This window comes from Alligator mississippiensis, chromosome 2 (assembly GCF_030867095.1).
Source record: "Alligator mississippiensis isolate rAllMis1 chromosome 2, rAllMis1, whole genome shotgun sequence".
Lineage (NCBI taxonomy): Eukaryota > Metazoa > Chordata > Crocodylia > Alligatoridae > Alligator > Alligator mississippiensis.
In genome coordinates this window covers 265,767,807-265,794,835 of record NC_081825.1, presented here as the reverse complement: position 1 = coordinate 265,794,835, position 27,029 = coordinate 265,767,807, and the positions used below count along the sequence as shown (strand labels likewise).

Genomic DNA, 27,029 nt, shown 5'->3' with positions numbered 1-27,029 from the left:
CCTGACTAAGCAAAAGTTTGCCTGGCAAAACTCTAAATGATTCCTCAGAAGTGATAATGTATCTCAGAGAAAAGAAGAGAACATAGTCCAACCATGGGTGTTTATAAACATGCTCTAGGAGCAGGGGAGGAGCATTGTGTGTATCAGTGTTCCACGCTGAAAAATGGCATTGGGGACATTTTAACTAACGAAAGCTCTTCAAATGAGCTTTTTTTCAGTGCAGGGACACTGATATACATGATGCAGGAGCACAGTAATTATCATGCACATTGATTGGGGACAGCAACCACCAATCAGTCGAATTCACCATATGGTGTAAGGTGGGTAAGATAACTAGTAGGGTGGAAGTGCTTGACTTTAGGAAGGCTAACTTCAGTGTGCTTAGGAGTCTAGTCAACGACACACTGCAGGATAAGTATATTGGCAAGAGTCTAGGAAGAGGAAGGGTTGTTGTTTCTAAAGGAAGTGATCCTTTGGGCGCAGAGGGAGACTATCCCAGTATGAGGGAAAAGGAGCCCAAAAACTTCCTTGGCTAAACAGGGAAATCCAGGGGAGCCTAAGGGCAAAAAGAAGGCATATAGGCGGTAGAAGCGGGGAAGCTACCGAGGAGGAGTATACCTACTTGGCCTGTACTTGCAGGGAGGCAGTTAGAAAAGCCAAAGCAACTACAGAGCTGAGGCTAGCAAGACAAATTAAAGACAACAACAAGTCTTATTTTAGGCATGTAGGCAGCAAAAGGAAGGTGCAGAGCAGCATAGGACCCCTACTGAACAAGAAGGAGCAATTAGTGACAGACAGGGGGGGGCAAGGCTGAGCTGTTCAATGAGTTTTTTGCCTCAGTGTTCCTGAACAGGGCTCAAGATAAGTCTCCTAATGGGTTCTTAGATGGGCATCAGAGGGACACCAGCCTACCAACTGTTGATGCTGACTTGGTGCAGAGTCACTTGGATGGACTGGATGTGTTCAGGTCAGCAGGCCTGAATGAGCTGTAGCTGAGAGTACTGAAAGAATTGGCCTGTGTCACAGCAGAACCACTGGCACGGCTGTTTGCGTGCTTGTGGCACTCGAGTCAGGTCCTGGAGGACTGGAAAAGGGCCAATGCGGTCCCTATTTTTCAAGAAGGGAAGGAAGGGGGAATCCGAGTAATTATAGGACAGTCAGTCTCCCTTCCATCTTTTGAAAGGTCTTTGAAAAGATTATGAAGGTTTATATTTGTGGGAGTCCAGCAGGAAAAATAATGCAGCAGGGAAACCAGCATGGATTCGTAGCAGGTAGACCATGCCTGACCAATCTGGTTTCGTTTTATGACAGGGTTACAAAATGCTTAGAGAGAGGAGTAGAGGTGGATGTCATTTTCTTGGATTTTAGCAAGGCCTTCAATACAGTGTCTCATCCCATTCTCATAAATAAATTAAGAAGCTGTGACATAGATGTTTACACGGTCCAGTGGGTGGCAAATTGGCTTGGCGGTTGCACCCGGAGAGTGGTAGTAGATGGGTCGGTATTGACCTGAAAGGATGTGTGTAGTGGGGTCCCGCAGGGTTTGGTCTTTAGACCTGTACTCTTCAATATCTTCATCAGTGACTTGGATGTGGGTGTGAAGTGTACTCTGTCCAAGTTTGTGGATGATACTAAATTGTGGGGTGAAGTACACACTCCAGAGGGTAGGGAACGATTGCAGGAAGACCTGGACAGATTAGAAAAGTGGGCAGTACACAATAGCATGGAGTACAACAAGGACAAGTGCAGAGTGCTGCAGCTAGGGCACAAAAATTTCCAGCACACCTACTGGCTGGCAAGTGACCTTCTCAGCAGTACAGAAGTGGAAAGGGATCTTGGAGTCATAGTGTACTCCAAGATGAACATGAGTTGTCAGTGTGACGAAATCATCAGCAAAGCTAACCGTGCTTTATCATGCATCAGCAGATGCATGACAAATAGATCCAAGGAGGTGATACTTCCCCTCTATGTGGCATTGGTCAGATTGCAGTTGGAGTACTGCATCCAGTTTTGGGTGCTGTACTTCAAGAAGGATGTTGATAGACTCGAGAAGGTCCAGAGGAGGGCCGCTTGTATGGTTAGGGGCTTACAGGACAAGCCCTATGAGGAGAGACTGAGGGGCCTGGACCTCTTTAGCCTCCGCAAGAGAAGGCTGAGAGCTGATCTTGTGGCTGCCTACAAATTAATTAGGGGGGCTCAGCAAGGGATCAGAGATGCTGTGTTCACTATGGCGCCTCTTGGGGTAACAAGGAACAATGGTCACAAACTGACAGAGAGCAGATTTAGGCTAGATATCAGGAAAAACTTCTTCATCGTAAGGGTGGCCAGAATTTGGAATGGGCTTCCAAGGGAGGTGGTGCTCTCCTCTACCTTGGGGATCTTTAAGAGAAGTTTGGATAGGCATCTGGCTGGGATCATCTGACCCCAGCACTCTTTCCTGCCTAGGCATGGGGTCAGACTCGATGACCTGTTGAGGTCCCTTCTGACCCTAGTATCTATGAATCTGTGACTCGATTACTGTGTTTTCGCGCATATAGCCCCCCCACGGGTATAAGCCACACCCACGCATAATCCGCGAAACACTGTATTTTCGTAAATTAGCCTGTGATATGCTGCATCCGTGTATTCCCCGCAGTGGCGTATACACAGGGAGGCAGCGCAGCCCGGCCCCTGCGGCGGCGGTGGTGCAGCCCGGCCTTCCCTGGCCCTGTCCCCCGCGGCAGTGGCGGCACAGCTTGGCCTGCCCGGGCCCAGCGGGGAGGTGGTGCAGCCCGCCCTGGCCCTTGCGGTGGTGGCGGCAGTGCAGCCCAGCCTGCCCAGGCCCAGCGGGGAGGCGGTGCAGCCTGCCCCAGCCCCCGAGGCAGCGGCGGCGCAGCCCGCCCCAGCGCCCGAGGCAGCAGCAGCGGTGGTGCAGCCCGCCCTGGCCTCCATGGCAGTGGCGGCGCAGCCCGGCCTGCCTGGGCCCAGCGGGGAGGCGGCACAGCCTGCCCCGGCCCCAGCCACCGCGGGGGGGAAAGAAAGTCCATTGATAGCCTGCACCCATCTATTTTTTTTGTAAAATCGTGTATACCCCGCTGGATATATGTACGAAAATACGGTAACTGAGTCTGCTCTGACTGCTGTAAGTACAGTGTGTTGGAGCAGCCCCGCTGCATGTGTATAGGTACAATCCAGTCAATGCTTCTTGTATTTCCAGTAGAAGAAGCATTGAAGAAAATCTGAAGATTTGTTTGGGCATTTAGAATATAAAAAAAAAAATCGTATTGAAAATCATAGAAGAGGTAATTGCATAGTAAGTTATGTCTTTAAAGTGATCTTGAATATATCATTGATCTAGATTCGAGGTCTCTAAATTCATTTTGCCTGTATGTTTAAAAATGCCTATAAATATATATTATCTGTAGGAGGTATCTATCATCTCTGTCATATATACAAGGGATATCAAGCACATGGGCGACTGGTACCTCCTGATACTGGGGGGGCACCAGCGGCTGATCGCTGACTGGGGGAGGCGGGGGCAGTCCCCTAGTGTCTGATTGCCACTCCAGGTGGAAGTGCCGCTGGTGCTTCTCTCGGCGCTCCTACAATCTCAGGGGGGTACCAGCTGTCATCCCCCCACTCCCTGACCAGTGAGGGCCAATCTCAGGGGGTGAGGGGGGTGGGGGAAGGCACGTGCTCCCACTATGCGTCACCTATGCACACAACTGTCCTGAGAAACGTTTTCTGGGCTGTGAGGCTCATAGTGGGTCTAGGAATTTGGGCCTGCTGCTGAAATCCAGGGTACGGAGCCCACTGCAGATGTGTTAGCAGTGGGGATGAGTAATGTCTATATTAATCCGTGTGGCCCCTGATGCTGTTAGGGATCCTGCTGTCACTATGTCCAAATCTGGTCCTATGGTCCCAATCTGGTATGGGAAGGCAAGTGAGTTTGACACCTCTGGTTTATACTAACACATTTGTGCTACTGAAGTGGTAACATGGGTCCAGTGTCCCATTTAATCTTGCTTTTGGTTAAGCATCAGTTTTGCTATTTTATGGTACAACAACTTACTTTCTCTTTCATCTGGACACATTCTTATAGTTATCTAGAGATCATAGTTAGTGTGTTCTTCACATTTTCAAAACCCTTTTGTTTCCAGAGAAACCCTAAGAACCCAAGTCTAGTTAGTATCAAAGTCACCATTCCGAGGTAAGTAATCTTCAAGGTGGTGAACTATTAACCTCATTTTGAACCTCTTAAAATTACCAGTATGTTTAAAAATGAGCTTGTCAATGACAACAGTCCCTCATGCTAATTTGGACATTTTAAACTTTTCTTGGCTTGTTTTGCAGTTATAACAACTTTTGCTATAAACATATTTAGACAAACAAACAGAAAGACAAAATGTCCTTAAAGCACATTTTACCCATGAAAATGAATACATGTTTACAATAGTGCTATAAGAGAAGCCAAAGGTTCACAGAAAGGGATATTGGCTGAGGTTTTATTTGTGTATAATAGAGTTTATAAACTGAAGTTCTTGACTGTCAGTTGTGGAAGAGATTGCTGGTATTTATTAGATAGAATTTTTACCATAATGTATGGTTAAAAATGGAAATGGCATACACTTATCCAGATACAGTATCGTGATAATTAGTTTTAGATTTAGATTTTTCAGATTAGTACTAAATTAGATTTAGTACTTTTCAGTACTCTGCACCAGATCTTGAGGTGAAATCCCGTCTCTTGAAATCAGTGACAAAATTCCCGTTGACCTCAGTGGGGTCAGGATTTCATTCTTGTTTCTTTAGGCAAATATAAAATTGGAATAAAGAGGTAGAAGAGAACACTAACTGTTTGGGGTCCAATGAGTTAGAATACTAGTATCTCACTACTTCTGAAGTAATGCTTTAACTGTCCGTATCTTTAAGCTATACACAAATTTAAGGTCATTAGTTGCGGGATATTTATATATGTCTGTTGAAAATTTGGGAAGAGGATAATTGAATGGCAAAGGAAGCAATGAGAAAACTTTAATTTGTAGGATATGGTGTTTTCATTTCACATAGCAGGACTGTTTAATGGTTCACACTGCTTTCTAGTGGTTGAAAGGTCTGAGCGGGAGAAACAAGAGCTCGAGAAACGTATTCTGAAACTAAGAGCAAAGCTGAGCCAGTGTGTTGTAGCCTCGGAAGTGGAAGAGCTGAAGCGATGCATAGAGCACAAGGACAAAGAGAGAATGCAACTTACAACACACATAGAGGTAACCTTTTTTCTTTTTTAAATGATTTTATATATGTATGGTTATGGTAGGTCACATGCTAGATAGAGTGGGTGAAAGCAGCCTCCAAAGCAGCGTGGTTTCTTACCTGTCTCTCATACACGTTTTCTAAACCTCTTTGAAGTTCGTATGCATGAGGCTGGGAGGCAATTTTGTGTTCCCTTTTCCCCTCCTTCCCCTCTGACTGCTACATGTGCCAGGTTTGTTTGGGTTTTTTTTCTTTAAGCCTTCCTCAGAGATATTGGGTGTTGGCTGCTGCCAAGCCTGGGGATTTTGACTGAAATGTGCCAATGCTGCTGCTGGAACTAAAGCCAGAGGTTTCTGGCTAGAGGGTCTTCTGCCCACCCCCCACTCAGTGTCAGACCATTTGCCAGATCTGGGGTCAGAAAGGAATTTTGGAGTCATATTGGTACAAACTATGAGGGTGTACTCGCCGGGCCTCATACATCTTGCCTCGGGCTTCCTTGCTCCGAGAGCTTACTGGTACTCGCCTAGCTGTCGCAGGTGGCCTTCAAGGAGGCTGTTCCACACGCCACAGCCTGCCCCTTCTCTCCTGGCACGACTTGAAACTTTCAGTGAGTGGAGCTTCGTGTAGCGCGGTTACCCTTGTCGTCACCTGCATCGTAGATGGTCTTCTGTGTGGTTCCTCCTCCCCTGCACCTCGCCCTTTACCCAGCCCGGCGGATCTTGGCTGTTTCCGTGGTTGCCCGAATATTTCCCGAGATACTCTACCAACGAGCTCACCCCTCGTTCTAGCTCCCTGCTGTCACGACCTCAGCCTCGTCTAATCCGGGGGAACACAAAACACCCTTCAAAACTCAAATAAAAACTCAGTGGGCATCAAGAGAGGCATAACCCTGCCCCTATTAGGTTTCCTTGTGGAGCCAGTAGCTTCTCTACCCTTCCGCTTAGTGACTGGGTCACCTGCCTGTGGCTCGGTTCTGTGGCCCCCTCTCCGTCTATCTGAAGTTCTTGTCACCCCTTGTCTGGTATCCCACCGGTGTGACCCTATTTCTGGATCTCCTGGGGCCGTGCCCCTCTTTCCGGGATTTGCCCCGGACCGCAGCCCTCTCTCCGGGCCTTCTCCGGACCGCAGCCCTCTCTCCGGATCTCCCCTGGACCGCAGCCCTCTCTCTGGGTCTTCTTCGGTCCGTTGACCCCTCTGCACCGCCGGAGCTCTTACCGCTTTCTCTCCTGGCTCACCTGCCGCTGTCATGCTGTCCTCAGACATTGGCTTGTCCCCGAGTTTGTTTAATTTTCTCTGGTAAGCGCCAGCAGTCAGCTCCGGCGTTCCGCGCCTCCAGCTGACTCCACTGGCCAGGCTCCCTCCCGGCAGCCACGCTGCTTTTTGCCGCTGGCCCTTTTATCTCCACCGGCTGGCGATTAGGAGTGACGTCATCCGCCGACCGTAGGTGACTTAAGGCGTCGTCCAGGCCACGCGCGAGCTTCTCCTGCCGTCCCTGCTTTTCCTAGCATCCTGCGGTGAGTAAGTTATTTTTTTTGTTTTTCCTCCTCTCCGTTCTGCCTTCTGCCTCTGGCTCTGGGGCTCCCTCCATGGGCCCGGGAGTCTCCCCGGTCTTTCTCCACCTGTGACAGAGGGGTTTTGCCTTTCTTTGTGGCAGGGGCATGTCCATGTTCCTGGGATCTTTTGAGTATATATTAAATAACCTTTTACAGAAGTAGGATGTTGGTCTCCATGGCCCCCCTCCATTACTTGTGGCAGGCTAGGATGTTATGCCTTGTGTCAGGGTGACTAGTTTTAGTAAGAGGTTAGATTATGGATTTGTATAGGATGGATAGGGATGATTCTTCCTCAGGCAGGGAGTTGGACTAGATGACCCTATGGAGGTCCCTTCCAGCCCTACTTCTCTATGATTTTGTGAACACTAATAGAGGAGGACTGCAAAAGATGCTTTGCTAATGGTGCAATTTAGAAATTTAGAGTTTTCCTGTCCTGTCACTTTTTACTTCTCATCTTGCTTCCCACTGCCACTTTCTAGGGTGCTAGCAATAGGAAGACAAGACAAAAAAGAAAAAAAAGAAAAAAATATATAGAAAATGATATTGTCTTTTTTGTCTCATCTTCCTATTGCTAATACCTTTGGAGAGTGGTAGTGAGAAGCAAAATAGATTGAAAGATAGATCTATCTACCTTGCTTCTCATATAGATATAGATCTTTATGTATCTGTATATACTGGTGTACTTATATAGAGATGTCTATATATCTCTGTATATATAGGTTTCCCTTGGGTGAGAGAGCAATGAACAATAGAATGTGAATTTCAGACTTACCTAGTGACAGAATATTCTGTCAAGGCTGTTCCTTTATAGCACTGCTACTAATTGATAGTCTGACATGGATATATTTCTTTCCAGTTGGAGCTGACCAAGCATTTTTTAAATGAACATAATTGCCCTCTGGCAAGTGCAAATGACAGAGTTTTATCTAATCCTGAACTGCATATGATGCTATGTATTTCTATATTATCGAAAACTTAATTTTTTTTCCTGCCATTTTGAGTTTGGTGTGTTGTGCACTTCATTTTTGATAGGTGGCTATCAGATGAAATGTAGTGTGTAGTAAATGTAAAGTGGAAAGGACAAGAATGATAATTATGCAGAAAGCTTAATAAGATGGGATAACTATTTAATATATTACTCTTAAGAAGACAAGTGGCTATGAACAAGTTTTATATAAGATATATTGAGTTTTAGTCGCTATGTCTGCCTAAGTCCATTTTGCAGTTTCTGAGCTTTTTATAGCAATGTTCATGTTTGTTTTTTAATTCTTTTTTCCCCTGAAACTGCACATAAATAAGGGAAACCTGACTGACCATATATAGACAACAAATAGACTGATTATATGCATGGTATACAAATTAGAAAGTCTATAATTCCCTGATCTTTTTCAGGTAGTTAACTTTCATTTTACTTGTACTAATATATGATTTTGGAGAACTATGACTTTAAAAGATAAATCACAACTTTTTAATTTATAAAATTAAATTAGATTTGTATACGAGTAATTATTTGAATGCATTTGACTTTTTTGACAAATGCTAGAGTTCTTCCTGTTTCTCTTATGGAAATATCTTTATCATAAAAGGATTGCTTTATACTGAAGGTTGCTTCGTACTTCTCTTTATAGAGCCATCTGAAAAAAATGCTGTAATATAAAAGAGGGTATGATTCATAAAATATAGATTTGTTTTTAGCCTGTGAAGTCACTTGATTTACTGGAAATCCTGAATCATATTTTGATCAAAGAGCATTTTGCACTAATGCTGAATAACCATTGGGCTTTCTATTGTATTTGAATGGGTAATTTTCTATGGGGAAGGGAGAATGTACAACTGTTGTACTTTTACAAAACTTTAACAAAGTATAAGACTTATCTCATTGATGCATGTGTTTTCAGACTTATTAAAAGGAATGGTTAGCTCTAAATTAATTTTACCCTAGACTAAAACAGTCATGTGGCTTCTTCTCTTCTTGATTGGGTGGCATTCAAGTGAAAATAACTGACAAAGAGTATAGGTCAATTAGAGGTCTGAAAGTTAGCAAATAGTGCATTTTAAATTTAAAAGGTACTTTGATCAGATAAAAAAGAAAATGGAACTCTATTTATGTGTCAGTGACCAGCAGACACCAGCTCTGCCATAGGAACTATACCTAAATGGTATAGCTGTGTGAAGCTTCAGTTGCTGATTCAATTTGGAGGAGATTTGGCCTGATTCAGCAGCCAAATCTCCAAATTCAAATTGAATTGAGAGACCAAGAACAAGTTCTGAATCGATTCAGAGAAGATTCGGAGATTTGGGCTGTCCCCTCTTTCTGCCACAGGGAGCTGGACTCGAACTCCATGCTAGTAAGTAGGGGGTGGGGGGGAGGGGAGCTAGAGGAGGGGGCAGGGGCCCTGCCAGGCCCCATCCCCTGCCTGCTCCCCCAGCCCTCCTCACTGTGCTCCCCACCCCCTTATAGTGTTCTTGCACTTAAAAAAAAAAAAAAAAAAAAAAAAAAAAAAAAAAAAAAAGCCCTTCACTCACTGGCTGCTGCAGCGGCTGTCAGGGCCTCTGGGGGCTCATCGCAGAGCCATCCCATGCAGCACGAGCAGTAGGGGGGATCAGGGATCACCCTCCCCCCCCAACCTGGTAGGAGCCGGTGGGTATGGGGCTTTTTTTTTTTTTTTTTTTAAGTGCTGGGATGTTGGGGCTGGGCGGGGCAGCCATTGACGGGGCTGGGAGAGCAGGTGGCAGATGGGGCCGGTTTGATTTGGAGATTTGGCCAATTCAGAGGTGGCCAAATTTCCAAATCAGATTCGGCTGAATCGATTTGGGGCAGTGATTCGAATCACTGAATTGAATCACTGTCCCCTGAATCGGCTGAATCTGAATCTGAAGCGAATACTTTCCGTTTCATACAGGCCTACTAAATAGGTCTTAGTCATTCAATTTTTTGCTGTATGTTTAGCATCTTTATAAGTTGTATATAGATATTACTTACTAGTTGAAAAACACAGATCACTCTCAAAAAGCTGAAATTTTTTAGGGGATATTTGTTTTGTCTTTGTGATTGCATAAGCTTTTGTCAAAAATTCAAGCAAAAATTTTTATGCTTGTGAAAAATAAGTAGAAGATACCCTTTTCAGCCCTAAATAGAAGCAGCTAACCTAGAATTTGCATGCTATACCTTTCAAAATGTACCTGTGATCATAAATTGCATTATATACTGTATAAAGAAAGTTTTGTATTCTTCTATACTTAAGCTGAACCTCATTAACCTTGATAAGTTATTTGTATTCATAAAAGTTCCAAGCATTCTTGATCAGTGGTTTTTCCCAGTTTAGTCTGTGTCTCTTCTCAATCAGCTTGAAGCCAATCTTAGTGAAATAAACTAATATTTGAATTTTGCATTCACCAAAGAAGCTTAGGGAAAGAAATAATAAGGTACATAATTTTAGATAAAATGTTGAAAGTGATAATTGAGTGACAAGCAATATGATTATGCAGCTCTAGAATCTGGTGACTGTATTGCTGAGATATTGGTGCAGAAAGAGAAGAGGAAAAGAAAATAGCACAGAGAAACTTCCTTAGGTGACTAATATAATGGATGCAGTGGGGCGAGATGTGCCTCATTATGTTCTTATCAGCAGAGAATGTTTGTACATAAACCAACTCTGCTATAAGGCATTAGCTTTGATTTTTATAGTAAATTATACCAGATGACTTATTCTTTTTCCCACTCCAACTTTAGATGTTCATAAGTGTTTTGAGGAATGGTGCACTGAATAAAAGATGCATTGTATTTGAATTTTATATATCTAGACTTCATTTTCTTCTCAAGCTTTGTAGTGCCATTTGTGTTTTTTGAAGTGAAGGACTGAAAGTACAGGGCAGGGAGAATTGTTCATATAGTTAAAATTCAGGATTGGAAATCAAAATTGAATTATTTTCCTGACTGCCATGAACTTCCTGTAGGAGCCTAATTAAATGACCAAGTTCAACATTTTCCACTATGTCATTTAAGTACATATTCAGACCTAGATAAGCAGCCTGATTTTTTTTCAGATATGTCCAATTTCAGGCTCCTAAATTTACAAATAGTGTTAACTTGCCACCGTTTTCTCAGTTGTAAAAGAGGGACAATGCTAGCTTGTGTGTGTGTTTTTAAAGCGGGTTTGTAAAGTGTGTCTTAGAATCTCAACAGAATATTTAACTTTTTAGCTCAGGCAGGAATTGTCATGCCCCTTTAGAGTCCAGTTCGATTTCACCTCTACAGCTGGTTTAGTTCCAGATAAAAAAAACTGCTGATTGTAATACATGTAATGTCCTTAAATCCCTAAAGTAATACCAAAACCTCTTATTCACTTGTTACACCAAGCCAGCACTTGAATCTACATCACCAGCAAGTGAAATCTAAAGCAATAATCTACATCCTGTAATCCAGTACCTGTATTTAACAGTTCTTTCTAGGCATTCCAAATACAATTTGATATGTTACAGAAATCTTCTGATCTAAAAACCTGGAAAAGAATGCTAGGTTGTTGACAAATGAGTTAATATCAATATTCCAACATCTTTTTTTCCCCTGGTTCTCTTAACTGTGTAGTACTTTTGAAACTATTAAACTGTAGCAATAAAATTAATTTTATTAGAGAAATTGGGACACAGAGTAATGTGTTGTGATGTTTTATAGGCTGAATTAGTCTGTAATTCCTGTGTCCCAGAACAGGCTGAACAGTTACTATTTAAAAGATAGAAGGGTAATGTAGAGTTGATTTAATAGGCTTAGAAAAGATTAAAGAGGATGGGGTTTGATTTCAAAACAAAGCATTAAATATACAAATATTTAATTTGAATGTGTTGACTGTTAAATCCATTATTATACACAAATGTGTGAAATCTATGTATTCTTAATGATAAATTTATTTATTATCTCACATCAATTGTTGCAGAGGAAAACTGAAACTTCTAAATTAAAGCCTCAGTGGCAGTACTGTAGATTGAGACTATTATCTTTTGGCTTTGTTTATAAACATCTTGACTTGAATTAAAATACGACTATTTGTAGAAAGAATGTAATAGGCATGGTCTTTCAAAGTGATTGACAAGATCCTCTATAAAAAAGGTAAGTAAAGGAGGAGGAAAATAATAAATATGGAGTCACTAATAAAAACTCTACTTCTACTGTATACATGTTCATTCCCTGTAAAATATATATTTAAAGGGTTGATGTTTTTTTTCTTTACTTGCCTTTGTCTTAAAAACAAACAAACAAAGGGAGCAGGGGGGTAGACTGAGATGGAAACTGGCAGAGGCTGAGCTTCACATCTTTGGACTTCAAGAGCAAAGTTAAAGTAATTACTTGCCTGCTATCTTAACCCACCTTGGTTGGATACCAAGTGGGTGAGTGTAGATTATTTTAAGGGTAGAATTTATTAGAGGTGCACCGATACTTTAGAGCATGCAAGTGGCCAGGAATGCAGCCCAGCAGCTTGGAGAGCAGCATCCAGCCAGTAAGTCTGTGGGGGGAGGAGGGGCATGTGGGAAGGGGCAGATCAAGGCCCCCACAGTGAGGTAGGGGGTGGGGCTGGGGGAGGGGCAGGTGCTGGTGCTGCCACGTCAGGGTGAGGCAGGGCATGGGATGGAACTGCAGCTCATCTGGGGTGTGGGGCTTCTGCCACTGCATGCATCCCTGGGGGAGGCATGGGGGGCATGTGCCCCACCCCTAGATCTGTGCATAGTGCAAGGGTGGGCTGCTGCTGTGTGCTCAGGGCCAGAATCTGTTGTGGCCTCTTCCTGGCATGGGAGCTGGGCCTGGGCTGTGCTTGGGGTGGGCAGTGGTGGTGCTACGAGGTGACGCTATGGCGTGGGCTATAGCCGCCTCAAAATTTGCCATAGCCCCCCTCCAAGCACCGCTGTCTCCCACCTTGCCCCGCCCATCCCAAGCACAGCCTGGACCTAGTCCCCTCTCTGGGAAAAGGCCAGCACAGCCTCCAGCCCTGAGCACATAGTGGCAGCCTGCCCCGAACCATGCACAGATCTGGGGGGCAGGTGCCCCCTATGACTCCCCTGGGAGTGTGCTCAGGAGCAGGAGCTGCCCCCCCCCCCACTCCCCGGACGAGCTGCGGCTCTGTCCCATGCCCTGCCCCAGCCCCAGCACCACTTCCCCCGTCACTACAGGGGACTTGATGTGCCCGCCCTATGCCCCTCCCCGCTCTGAATCCCTGCAACAGACTTATCAGCCAGACACTGCTCTCCCAGCTGCCGGGCTGCATATCGGCAATCAGATCAATATTGGCTGTTATGGCTGGTTAATAATCAGTCATTGGTATCAGCCCAAAATTGTTTTATTGGTATACTCCTAGAACTTGTGGTCTTGGATCTAGTCGGCATTCACCCTAAAGATTTAAAAAAAATAATCTAGCAAGAACAACACAGACTCATTCAAGGCAGCCAGTACAAATTCAAAAAGAATGACATATAATTTTCTGTTCCAAGTGGTAAGAAAACAATCTATAGCCACTAGAAACACTGTTAAGAGGCCTACCAGGACACAATTACAATATGGGTCTTAGAGCATTTGTTGGGCTAGCATCACATTGTTGCTGGTCTTGGAATCCTTAATAGTTCCCTTAATAGTTGCTAAGCTAGAATCCTATTTACTAGGGTTAGCCAGGTCTATGTAGACTACGTTAAACCAGCTGGTAAAGAATCTGTGGGTGTAGACAGACAAAATATTTATAACTTTTTAAAATAGCCTTAATTTAAAATAAATCAGATAAATGAGGCTTGAACTGGTACAGCCCTGTTCACTCTGTGGCAGATTTTCTCTAGGATGAATGAGGTCTAAGTATATGTCTGTATACAATATGTTAATATAAGCTTTATCTGTATCGCCACCTGAGTTTATGCTGTTTGTCAGCTGAACTTTGCAGACACCCCATTCCCCTTCTTTGGCCTCCTCTGACCTCAGCTGCTCTTGGGTCAGGGACACCTTGTATAAGCTACTCCTATTATAAACCAGGTGTAATTTAGGCATGATGCCAGCATTTTGTGAGGGACCATCTGTCACAGGGTACTATTTCTAGGGGTGGCCATGAAGCTACTGGAAGACAAAATTTTTTTCTCTACCCTGCCCTTAGGGCAGTCAGCCTTTCTTTTTCCTGCCACACCTTAAATAACAATGTTTCCTCAAATAAGGGAGGCTACCCTGGTCTTACTGTAATGACACCCAGGTGTTTGGCATCAGTGCCTTATGGGCTAATTGTGCAGCTCTAATCTGTCCCTACACCATGCCTCGCAAGTGTTATCATTTGTTGGTGTCACCTGGTCTCACCCCAGCATACTCGGTCCCTATCTGGGCCCTCAGACCTGTTTTGTCCACACTTTGCCCTTCTCCTGAGTTCTGGACCACTCTCTACCTTGTCTAGGCTCCTGGACCCCTTTGGTCCTACTCTCTCTCCTTGGGTCCCTAGGCCTATGAGCTCTCTGGCCCTGCTGGTAATCACTCCTGTGGGCTCAAGCTCTCTCAGGCCTTCCACTCTTCCAGTCCCCCTCTGGGCCTCTGGACTCCTTCTAGTCTCCTGAAACCTCTTGCCCTTGCTTTTCTGTCAGGGTGTGCTCCCCTAGCCTTCCCTGCCAAAGGGTGACCCACAAGGCAGTGGAGCTGGGGTTTTCAGGTGCCCTATACTCGATCTTTGGGGAACTTCATAGGGGCTGCTTTGCCACAAGCAGTCCCACTGCTGTGTTCCCAGACCCCAGCAGGGTGCAGTTTTTGGTCTTACCCAGAACTAACCTCCTAGCCATCGTGTCCTGGGCAACCTTGCTCCTCCTGGGCTATGGGGCTCCTTGGCCTCCCACTGATTTCACATGCCCATCCTGTGCCATGGGCTTCCAGTCCCATTTCTTGCCCCTCTTGTATTATAGACTTCTGGGCCCTTTGGCCCCATCTCACTCACAGCCGCTGGTCTCTCTGGGCTCTTCTGGGCTCCCCCACTTAGCCCCCTTCTAGGCTCCTTGACCCCTCACTAGTGCCTACACTGTTAGCCTCTCTCTAGGCTCCTCCAGACCCTTCAATAGGTCCCATACACTTAGCCCTTCTCTCTGGGCTCACCCAGATCCCTCAGTACATACAGTCCCCGCATACATGCAGTCCCTCTGGGCTCACCTGAACCTGTTCATAGGTCCCATATACTCAGCCCCTGTCTTTGAGCTCACCTGGACCCTTCAATAGGTTCCTACTCTCAACCCTTCTCTCTGGGCTCTGGACCTTTTCCTGGGTCCCCAGGAATCTCCTCCACCCCTTAGTTCTTTCCCAAACCTGCAGACTGCTTCAGGTGTTACTCTGTGCTGGCCTTCTGGAGCTGCAACTCTCCTGCTGAGATGGTGTTTTCTCAGCAGCCTCCAAGGTCTTACTGCCAGCACTGCTCAGGGCCTGGGCTTATATCTACTCTAAGCCCAGTCATGCTTCTCGATCAGATGACTCTTCAATTAGCCCTAAATCCACCTGCAGACTTCTTGGGTCAGACGGCCCCACAATCAGTCTCCCTCTTCTTGCTTCTTCATACTGTCTGCAAACCTGACATGCAAGGAAGCCAGCAGGGGGCTGATAACACAATGTTTATTAGCCCATCAACAAAACAAAAGCCTCTCTCATTAGCTCAAGCTCTTCTTAAACAGCTTTTTTCCAAGGAAAGAATGGAGGGATATTACCAACTGACATGCTGATTTGCTCCAAAACATCAAAAGCGGACACTGTTCTGTCTGTCTTTGCCCCAGTGAAACTGGAGACACACATTGACATCTCTCAGCATTAGCTAGTATACCACATGCCCAGGGTCCATGAAGCTGTGGGAGAGGGGAGGGAAGGAGGCAGGGATCCCTGCTTGAGGAGTGAGCAGCGAGGGGAGTGGGGAGCGGGGGAAGCCAGGCAGATGCTACTGTGCCTGCAGTCTCCTCTGGAGCTCTGGTAAGGGAGCAGAGGGGCATGGCTATTCCTGTTCTCTGGAGCAAAGAGCACAGCCAAGCCCAACTCTGCCTAGTTCAGGGTTGCAAAGCATTTAGGATGTTGGGAGACTCTGGTTTAACTTAAACCAGGAAGGGGTCTGGGACAGACATTGCATAAATCGGTTTGACCCAAATCTGTTAAGTCTGATACTACATTCAAACAGATTTATCTTAAACCAGTTTTAGCCATTCTGAAACTAGTTTATGTGCACTGATCTTATGTTCTGTTACAGGTTTAAACTAGTTTCTGATCACTTAAACCCATTTATGAGTAATGTTTGTCCCTAACCTTAAAGTGGCAGGTGCCCTATGTGGCCTGCCACACGACCATATATCATATGTTGGCTACATTACCAACCCAGCAGCATGTTTAATACCACCTGGTGCTCAGTTAACCAGTATTGTAAAGAGCTCATGTATCTTATCACCATATAGCAGAAGAATACCCAGTTCAATAGATCTTCTGAAGAAACCACTCAAACCAGGCCATCCTCATTGTGGTGTGGATGATTGCCGGGGGTCACAACTGAGAGACAGAGCAGCATAGAACTGTTAAAAATATTTTAAAACAGCATAGGATGCCAGTTGGACATGCCTGTTTTTGTGGCAAACTGTTCAGGATTTTTGATAATTACAGTGTCTGGACTTCATCGGCAGCTCCAGGGGCACTAAAGTGAGTGACTTAAAGGAGCCAGTTGGATATTGAGGCTGCTTCACTTGGCTGAGAAGCATCCAAAGGCACACCCTGCAGTGTTTGCTGTGCTCGCCTCTATTCCATTGCTCAATAGAGTGGAAGAATTGCTTCTCCTAACTTGTGGGTAAGATTCCTGTTAATACAGCCCAGTAGGTGACAAGACTCCAATCCTACTGATTCTCATTTGATCTACTTTTGGACCATTTTCCTAGTTTAACAAGATCCTTGTCGTAATGTGGTATGGTTTAAAGTTCGTCTTTATCCACCTATCTCTCTCAGGTGTTTATATTACCCCCCACAGTATGTTGTTGCCTCACTTTAATTATACTTGCAACTAAAAAAGGAGCAGTGGGAGTGGCTTTTCTGCATTCATGAAGGTGTTTGGACCAGATGGCCCTTTGAGATCCCATCCAGCCCTAGGACACTCCTATGAGGTAGATAAAAATACTACTATCCCTATTTTACAGATAGAGAAATACCGAGAGACTGAGACATTTGAAAAAAGGATACTAGGGGCTCCTATACATATGTGTGGAGCTTGCTCCAACGTTCTGGAAATCCAGTGCATTGGAGCAGACCTGATTAATTGCATCTGCTGGAGCATGGAAATTGACGTGTTTCTGCAGCTTCCATGTCACATGTATCAATATTGGCGTGTATCGCTGTACTGAAAAAATGGTGGTGGGGTGCTTTGAAATAAAACACGTTTGATGAGCTTTAGTTCAAAGCACCCTGCTGCCATTTTTTCAGCACAGGGACACGGCAAAGCTGATACATGTGATGCATGGGTGCTTTTAATTAACGCGGCTTGCTTATTAAAGCACCTGGCGCCATGTCCTGCAGCATGTGTAAAAATGCCCTAGGTGCTTACATCCAGAACGGATCAGAAGCTTACTGATGGGCTCCCCTGGGCTGGGCAGATCCTTGAGGTGACGCTGTCTCCATATGCATGTTCTTGTAGCATTCTATTTTTGTAGCACTATAAAGTGCTGAGGCAGTTGTAGTGCTACACCTGTGTGTACAGTTAAGTCCTCTGCTTCTAGCCAGGTGGTTGAGAGGAATTGAAGTACACACCACTCTTTATTGCCTCAGTCATAGGCACAAAATAGGCATGAGCCTGGAGTGCACTCTGAGATGTCAAAACTCAGGGCTGAGAGACACTGCAAAGAAGAATATATACATCGACTTCTACTCAAAGGAGAAGACATCCCATTTTTAAGTGGAGAATGAAGCTCAAACAAATTAAAGTGACTTGTTCAAGACTCGTGTAAAGCCATGACAGAAATGAGAAAGGAAATGTCATCTCTCAAATTCCAGTCCTTTTTACCAAGTAATAATACTCATCTGTCTGTAATAAGGACAATGTAACTATTGTTCATACATCTTATATAAAAATATGTCACATTGTCTTGGACTGCATAATATTTGGCACAGCTTACTAGTTTGAATCAAACAAATCAAAACAACACAAAACAATTAGTGATTTAGACATGACTGTCTTAGTGACAGTTCTGCACAAGGAAATAGTGTCATGCTATATCAATGAGGTATACATTAGCAGCTTTTGTTTATTTCATCCTGGATCACAAAACATTTTACATCAAGTATATTCAGAAAAGTTTGAAAGATTATAGACATAACCAAAATTCTTCAGCTGAGTAAATTCCAGCTTTGAAACGGAAAAGGATTCTAAGGCCAGTATGTTTGGATTAGCCACATTTCACTCCAGCCATCAGCGTCAAACACACACTTTTCTCAACTTAAATGTATAATCAGGACATGCTTTTTCAACAGCTGTCCTAATACTATAGAAAGGGTCAGAGGCACCTTCTAGACTGTGTTTGGTGCAAAGGTTTAAGGTGCCCTATAAGTCTATGGGAATGGAGGGTGGAGGTGGTGGGGCAGAGGTGATGGCTCAGGGGGGCATGTGGCCCCCCAGATTTCTATGCCCACAGCGGGGCATGGGGTGTAGGACTGCAGCCTGGCCAGACCAGCTCTGGGCAGGAGCTGTCTCTGTGGTTTAGTGGGTGGGACCCAGCATGGGAGAGAGTGCCACACTGCCAAGAGCACCAAGGTGAGGTGCCCTTTACCTTCCTTAGTACACCTTAGAGCTGCAGGGTGCAAAACTCTATGCTGCCACTGTCACACCTCAGCTTGGCAGCCATTGTGGTGTGGTACTCCCTCCCAGGCTGCATCCTGCTCACTAGGCTGTGGAGGCAGCTCCTGCCCAGAGCTGGTCTGGGAAGGCTTCAGCCCTGAGTCCTGCCGTGGGCACAGAAATCTGCGAGGCCACATATCCCCTCCCCGGTGTGTTGCCTGTGCCTTCCCTGCCCCCCTTCATTGCCTCTGCCCACACCCTTCACCTTCTACACATACCCCCCAACCCCCTTTCCTCACACACTGGGGGTTGGGGCCTGGCTGTGAGGGCTGTGGGTTGGGAGTGAAGGGTGCTGCCATGGCCAGGGGGCTGTGGATTGGGACTGAGGAGCATTGGCAGGGACTGGGTGACTGGGGGTCAGGAGTGAGGGGCACCTGCAGGGCTGTGAGTTGGGATTGAGGGGCAACAGCAGGAGCAGGGCACTGACATATCAGGGCTGCCCAGTGCCACAAAGCGTGGGTGGGGGAGGCACAGCCAGAGCTGGACCCAAGTCCTGGTGAGCAAAATGGGCCCTGATGTGCCGGGAGTGCTGATCTTCCATGATTAAAAAAAAACAAACAGCAACCAAAAAACCAAAATCAAATGCGAAAATATATAGGGATTTAGAATTTATTTTATTATAATGATTGAGGCATCGCTAAGCTTCCAAATTGCTTTAAAATGGTAGTATATCAATAAAACGTTGTGTTCAACTGATATATATATATATATATATATATATATATATATAGTGGCATTTGATTTTAATCGAGGAAAAACGTGGATTTCGGGGAGTGCAGGAGGGGAGTTAAATTAGAGAATTTGGGATTTTTAAATAGAGAAAACCAGGATACCTGCTTATTAGTTATTTTATAGTGCTACAAAATGCCTGAAACACTTGCTTTCCACAGTGCTCCAAGGCTAGAAAAATAATGCATGTCTAAATCCAGAGTGCTCATATTCTCATTGTTTCTAGTTGCTTTTGAGCCTCAAGCAAACAGTTGAGCCCACACATGATATTCTTCTTTTAGTTCTTCCTTCTCTCTCTCTCTCTCTCTCTTCAGCACTTTTGTCACACCAGGAACAGTGTACTGAGGCTATTGTATGGGACAACCAGCAGGCTTTGGAACTGTGACTTGAAGTTTTTTTCATCCTGTACCCATTCCCTCCTTTGTTTCAATGCTGTGAAACTTTGCCATTTTGTGGATTTCTGTCCTTGTTTGTTCATTCCCTACTTACTTTTGGGTCAAACACTTTATGTGTTATTTTTGGAGCTGGTGTTTCTGATGTTGATCTAGGCAATGCTCTTGCCTAAAACCTTCCTTTCATTGCTGTCCAGGCTTCAGACCATGTCTCTTATGTGGTGGCCTGCTTTTTGCCTTTTTTTTTTATTTTTATTTTTTAAGGGAAAGCCTATATTTCTAATAATTACTTGATTTTACTGATCCCTCAAGTTGAGAACTTGCAGAAACAAGGAGAATAAGTCTAGCTCTTCCTCCTAGATGTATCCCTCTGTTCCATGTTGGACTTGGCATCAACAAGTTTAGCATGGCACTGTTCAGCATCTGGCAGCAGGACTTCAGGCAGACCAGCCTCCTCTCAGAGATCAGCACTGCCACATAAATCTCAGTTAAGGTCCAGAGGCAGGTTACCTGGCATAAGCAAACCATGGAAAGTCCATTTCCCTCTTCCTTGTCATGTTGTCAAAAGACTGTCTCTCAGCTTTCAAAAGGTTTCAAGTAGTGATTACACCTGAAGTTTTTAAGCCAGTATCTTCTAAAATGCTTTCCCCAGGAGTGTAGCTTTGATGGGTCTGGAAGAAATGGAAGTCTGTTTTGCAGCCGAGGAAAAAAAATCTTAATTGAGAGCAGCTGAGGCAGCTTATGTCTCTTCTTTTTTTCTCCTCTCCTCTTCTCACTTCATATAGCAGTGGCTGGAAGTCTCTTACTGTAAGCACAAAAAAGGAAGAGGCATGAGGAAGTGTACATACATGCTGCATCTAGGGCCTATGCTGTGGGGCTTGTCCTGATCATTGCTGCTGCTCCCATTTGGTGCTAGTAGTAGAGCACAAGGAGGCTTTGCTGGGAGGAATGTTAAACTATGGGCATTGTTGCATGGTAATTGTGGGCAGCTCCTGGAGTTCTTAACACCTGGTGTGTCTGCACATTAATACCTGAACCTAATTTTAAGCACTTCTATGCAGCTAAAAGTGATGCCACTCCACCACGGCAGGATTATCTCTGATTCATACTATCCAGGTCAAGTTACAGCAAGGTGTAGCCACTCTGGGCTACACCTTCATGTAAACACCCTATCTGTCCCATCCCCCCCCCCCCCACCTGCTGGCCCAGATTGGGTCCCCTGTCCTCCTCAGTACCCCAGTTCCCTGCTCATTGGCCCTCTGCTCCCTCCCTTCACTCCTTACTTGTGGCTTCCTGGACTCTGTCTGGGGTGGGGAGTAGGCAGGAAAGGGTTAACCGGCTTGCTTGGCTGCTGCCTCTTCTGCTCTGTGAGCCAACCTATAAAACAGCAGAATTTGGGCAACAGTGGTGACTGGGCAGGTAGGTTAACCCTTCGCTGCCTGCTCCCCCAGGACAGACAGTGTGGGCAGCTATAAGTGGGCAGGGGATAGCCCTGGGGGGAACCCTGGGGATGCAGGGGGGGCAAGTCCAGAATGGGAGTGGAGAGATTCTTACCTTTCAGTCCTCCAGACCCTGCTAGCCTGAGCGTATGACTACTCCAAACTTGAGCTAGCACTGACATCCATCAACATGCCCGTGGTTCACAGCCTTACAGGACCCTATATGACTGTTGCAACTTTGGCAGTTTCTGGGATGATTTTGTTAGGGGGTTGCAACTGAAGTCCTTGTAATGTTAAAATGATGTGCTTAGTTTGAGTTCAAATCATATCTTTCAAAAGTTTATTGGCGCACAGATGATTTGTTTGCAGCTCTTGCTAAAATCATAAAATTCTGTGTTTTTCCACACTTTTTGTGTGAATTTAATGTTTCAAGTAATTATAAAAAACGACTAATACCCTTATAAAAAAGCTTAAGGCGCAGAGCCAGGGGAGAGCTCTGTTATTAAAGTATCAGTAGCTCTGATAAAGACTTACTCATTTCTGCACTACCAAGGATAACCTTATAGGAGGGATAAAAGAAGTTTTTTGGAATAAGCAATTTAATTGTTCATGCATAATTCCTGCAAAGTTTACAGTTGACTTTTCACAGTAATTTTAATTTGACAGTATTTCAACTTAAATGACAAATATTTTTTTCTAGGTGTATGTTTCAAGGTAGCCTTCCAATAAGACATAAAATGAAATGAGATTTTACTTGGCCCAAAAAGGCAGGACAAATCAATATTTTAAAAACTCTGATTTCAGAACAAACTAAATATATGAATAGCATTTTAATCTTGACATGCATTGTCAGAACATACGTCAATGACTTGCTGATATTCAGCTTTAGTGAGGACACTGAATTTCTTGTAAGACTTTGTATAAAATGTTTGATTGACTTAGACTTTATGCAATAACTGTGCACTTTAATTTTGTGTGTATACTATGTGTGTTTAGGAAATTGCTTTTTCTTGTAATCAAACTGGGCAACAGGTGATATCATTAAATTATTGAGAAATATTTGCTCCTTGTCCATCTTACCTGTATGACTGTCCTCAAGGGAAATCTGACTTAGTTAGGAATCCTTCTTTCAGTAGTAGAATCCTTTTGAGTTCTCAGCTGTTTTGAGTAGGCCATGGGCTTCACCACCACTGCAGCAATCTTCTGCTGAGATTTTGAAGCCCCACAGTTTTCTGACAGAGCTCAGGGGCATTATAGCAGTCCAGTTTGGCACCATGGAAGCTCTGTGATCCCACTGGGGTCCTGAGAGTATTAGCCTCATGGATGATTGTTGCTGTGGCTGTACTAGTTGATTGCCCAGTGCTTTCCCTGTGCAGTAAGATGTAATTGTTGAAATATCTGTTGTGGTGTACAGTGTAGACTCCTCGCATCTACCCATCAGTTCACAGGGAGTAAAATTTACATTGCTTTTACTTTCATCAGGGTTCTCCAGAGAAAGGGGATATATAATGCCTCAAGAGATAATTTAAATTATGAAATTTTAGTGAAAGAGGCACCTATAGGAAATGTTTATATTTGACATTTTTTTTTATCTTTTGGAATGGTGGGAGAAGATTGACCATGTCTAGTATACTAGAGATTTGGTTGCTGTCTAGACTGAAAGAAATGAGAGAGTGCCTGACAAGCTTTTCTGAATTGAATTAACTGTAATGAAGAATTCACAACAGGTCAGATTTAGCTTCTGGTTAAAACGGTCTCTTTTGAGTTTTATATCATTGAGGGCTTTTATGCGTATTGAAAGAAGAGAGGATTAATGGATTTTCCCTCAAAGACAGGATTTTCTTTTTTATAAGGTCTCTTCTATATCCTTTGATTTCAAGTATGGCTGCTCCTAGAAAGAGCCATTTCTTCTGACACTGGACACTTCAAGTGTCCTTATTGCCTACGTGAATCTTAACATGCTGGGGAAGCATGTGAGCTACAAATTCTTTAGTTCCTCATCCTATAAATGTAAAGAGGTGTGAAGCATTGAATTTATCTTCTGTGTAAATCAGTACATTTTGTATTGAATTCTGGACAACAGAACCATTGTTGATTCCTTGGCAGAGAAGCAGAGTTCCAGTATGAGCTTCCATGCTTAAGAAGTTGTTCTTGTTCATTATGCCAGACAAAGATGGTACCCAGTGAGCATATAGGGCCAGATAGGCTAGATCTCTAGATAATGCCTTCTCCATGTGCATCGCTACCATTGCACCGATCTTCCACTGAGATTTTGAATCCCTCAGCATTCTGACAGAGCTCGGATGCACCACAGCAGGCCACTTTGCCATCATAGAAGCTATATGATCATATTGGGGAACTAACAGTATCAGCCTCCATCCCTGTAGCATTGGATCAGCTTGAGATGACCATGGCACCATGCCCTCAGCACACCTGCTTAAGAATGCCCAAGCAGGGATTGAATCATAAGGAGCCATGAACTCCACCATAGTCCCAGGCACTTATGCAGTTTTTGGTAGTGTGTTGGTTTATCAAGCATCTGGAGATATGTTTGAATTGCAAAACCTTCTTTCCACTGCCATCTGAATGCTGGAACCAGATCCTTTTGTTATTAAACAGATCCTCTGAAAGTGCTTCCATTACCCGTGGGGCTTTAGGCACCACTTTGGGAGTTGTTAGAAACAACTGCTTTATGTGGGTCTGAGGATGACCATAAATCAGAATACACCACTGCTTTTTAAGGTCATTCCCTGCTCCATTTTTTAGTTTTCCAAAGAGCATTCAGGGCATCATTGATACCACAGCAGCCATTAAAATACAGGTAACATCTGGCTTCATTCAGGTCCTTCATTTAGACATGTTCATTTAATAGCACAATGGGATCTGATCTGCAATCCCAACATTCACATCTCCTGCCGTGGCAGGATGCACAATTTTGGGATCATGGTTCAGATCTCCATTGCACCTCACTACCTGCCAGTGCAGGGGGAGCTTGAGGTCATGATCCTAGCTCTTCCTGTACTGGCAAGTTGAAACCCAGGTGCCTGCAACCTGGTGTGAACCATTGTGGTCCTGGAGCTGGGACTCACTATCACCAGATAGTTGGTCTTAAACCCAAGACCAGATTGGAGCCAGTTTGAGTCACGTGCAGTTTCAGGGCTGGGACTGTCTATCAGGAGATTGTGGGTCCCAGCTTGGGATCGCACTGAGACCAGTCCCAGAGCCCTCTGCGCTGGGATATCCCAAAACCTTGTGGATAGCCCAGCTGCACTTGTGTGTGTTTAAGGTCCTGGCATACCAGGGTCCCAGGATCAGAGGTTCCTTGTTCCCAGGGTCGCCATGTACTGTAGGTGTCAGAAAACTTCATGTGAATCCCAGCTGCACACACATTTTTAAAGGTGTCAGTGCACAGAAACTCAGGATTGGGATCCCTAGGAGCTGTAGGGCAAGGCAGTCAACCTACTGAATGGTGGCTAACACTAGAACATGCTTTGCTCCTCACCCCCTGCCAGAGCTGCAGAACAAAGAAAGCACCCTGGCCCAGGTGATGAGTTCCCCTGACTTGGCACTCTGAAACAGCAGTGTACAGCCGAAGACATGGGCTGCACCCCATGGTTGTCAGCCTGCTGACATGGGGGACACCTCACTACCAAGTTCTGTCATGCAGTTGGCACCAGACTGAAGGAAGGGACCCTGCCACATGTTCAATTTAAGGCATGGTGGAAATCAGCCACAAAAATATTACACAATTTGTGGAATGTTTTTGTGACTGGTTTCTCGCTTTCTCATGCATTAATTGCCTGCACTTGTGGCTGGGTTACTATTTATGGCGCAGTTGATAGGTTAATCGCATCTTAAGTGTAACATGTTCCAGGGGCCTCACAAGAGCAGGGGGGCTGGGCCTTATCCCTTCTAGCCCTAAACTTCTGTGAATGTCTCTGTATCTGAAATCTAAAAGGCAAAGCCCCTGGAGCTTTGCCTTTTAGAGAAGCGGACTGGCCAAGTCAGAAGCGGACTGGCCAAGTTCGCTGATGACACGAAACTTTGGGGAAAAGCATCCACACCAGAAGACAGGCAGGTGATCCAGGCTGACCTGGACAGGCTCAGCAAGTGGGCGGATGAGAATCTGATGGTGTTCAATGCCGATAAATGCAAGGTTCTCCACCTTGGGAAGAAAAACCTGCAGCATCCTTATAGGCTCGGCAGTGCTATGTTGGCTAGCACTATGCAAGAAAGAGACTTGGGGGTCATCATTGACCACAAGATGAACATGAGCCTGCAGTGCGATGCTGCGGCTAGTAAAGCGACCAAAACGCTGGCTTGCATCCATAGATGCTTCTCAAGCAAATCCCGGGACGTCATTCTCTCCTTGTACTCGGCCTTAGTGAGGCCACAGCTGGAGTACTGCATCCAGTTTTGGGCTCCACAATTCAAAAAGGATGTGGTAGAAGCTTGAGAGAGTCCAGAGAAGAGCCACGCGCATGATCAGAGTTCAGGGAAGCAGACCCTACGATGACAGGCTGAGAGCCCTGGGGCTCTTTAGTCTGGAAAAGCGCAGGCTCAGGGGTGATCTGATGGCCACCTATAAGTTTATCGGGATGACAACCAGTATCTGGGGGAACGTTTGTTCACCAGAGCGCCCCAAGGGATGATGACTAGGTTGAATGGTCATAAACTACTACAAGACCGTTTCAGGCTGGACATAAGGAAGAATTTCTTTACTGTCCGAGCCCCCAAGGTCTGGAACAGCCTGCCACCGGAGGTGGTTCAAGCGCCTACATTGAACACCTTCAAGAGCAAACTGGATGCTCATCTTGCTGGGATCCTATGACCCCAGCTGACTTCCTGCCCTTTGGGCAGGGGGCTGGACTCGATGATCTTCCAAGGTCACTTCCAGCCCTAATGTCTATGAAATCTATGACCCCTTTTCACACATTCACTACATACTAAGCTGTCTCCAAGGCTGCTTGATTGGATATTAGATTTAGGAAATCAATGTTTCAACCACAGTTTTCCTAGGTCTTAGAAATCCTGTCTCTGTATGTAATGAGCACTGCTTTGGGGTTCCACACAGAATGTGCATATAAATGATCACTCAAAGGAGAAATGTTACAGTAACTGGACTTCTTAGAGAAGTATTGTGTATGTTTGTACTCTATCCTACCCTCTCTTCCTTGAATTACTATATATTTAGAAACTGAAAGGAAAAGGCATACATCTCCTTTTATATCCTTAGTGAAAAATAATAAGATGAATAAAATCTCCAAGCTCAAGCTCAGGACCCGTGCACACCTACAATTAAATCTGCACATGGACATCATAGCTTAAAGGATATCATTTATTATAAGGTAGGTAACTGTTTTTTGTGTGGAGGTAAAGGCTTTGGAAAATGATTTGATTATATTTCAAAGCTAGGGTATGATAGACCCACTAAGGTTGAAAAATGCAGTACTATGTTTTGGACTCAAGTACCAACTAGTCTTTAGAAAATAAATGCATATTGGTGTGTGTGTGTGTATAAAATAAGAAAGGAAGGAAGAGAAAGGCAAAGGACATACATACTGCCACATAGTAAATTAGGCTCTTCCAATTCCAGCAGTCATTTACATACTATTTTACTTTATCAAAACAATCTTAATGCATGCAAATTAAAATTAAACTCAAAATATTACATAATCATTTAACTAAATAACAATTGTGTATCCTATTTTCTACATGTTGTATCTATCCAATATCGTCATCTGTATAAATACTTTTGAAAGTAGCATATTAAGAGACCTACAATAAGCACAGGCATTACAGCATACCTTGCTAAATATGATCCTTGTTTCAAACTATCAGTGCTCA

General features: G+C 44.5%; 1 protein-coding gene across 5 annotated transcripts in view; it reads left to right on the top strand.

The window, feature by feature from the left end:
• CEP128 (centrosomal protein 128) overlaps positions 1-27,029 on the top strand; it is a 366,371-nt gene that overhangs the window by 110,423 nt on the left and 228,919 nt on the right. For all 5 annotated transcript variants that reach the window (XM_059723138.1, XM_059723137.1, XM_059723139.1 and 2 more), the window contains exon 12: positions 5,083-5,243. In XM_059723138.1, coding sequence (XP_059579121.1) covers positions 5,083-5,243 — 161 coding nt within the window. The remainder of the gene's footprint in view (positions 1-5,082; positions 5,244-27,029) is intronic.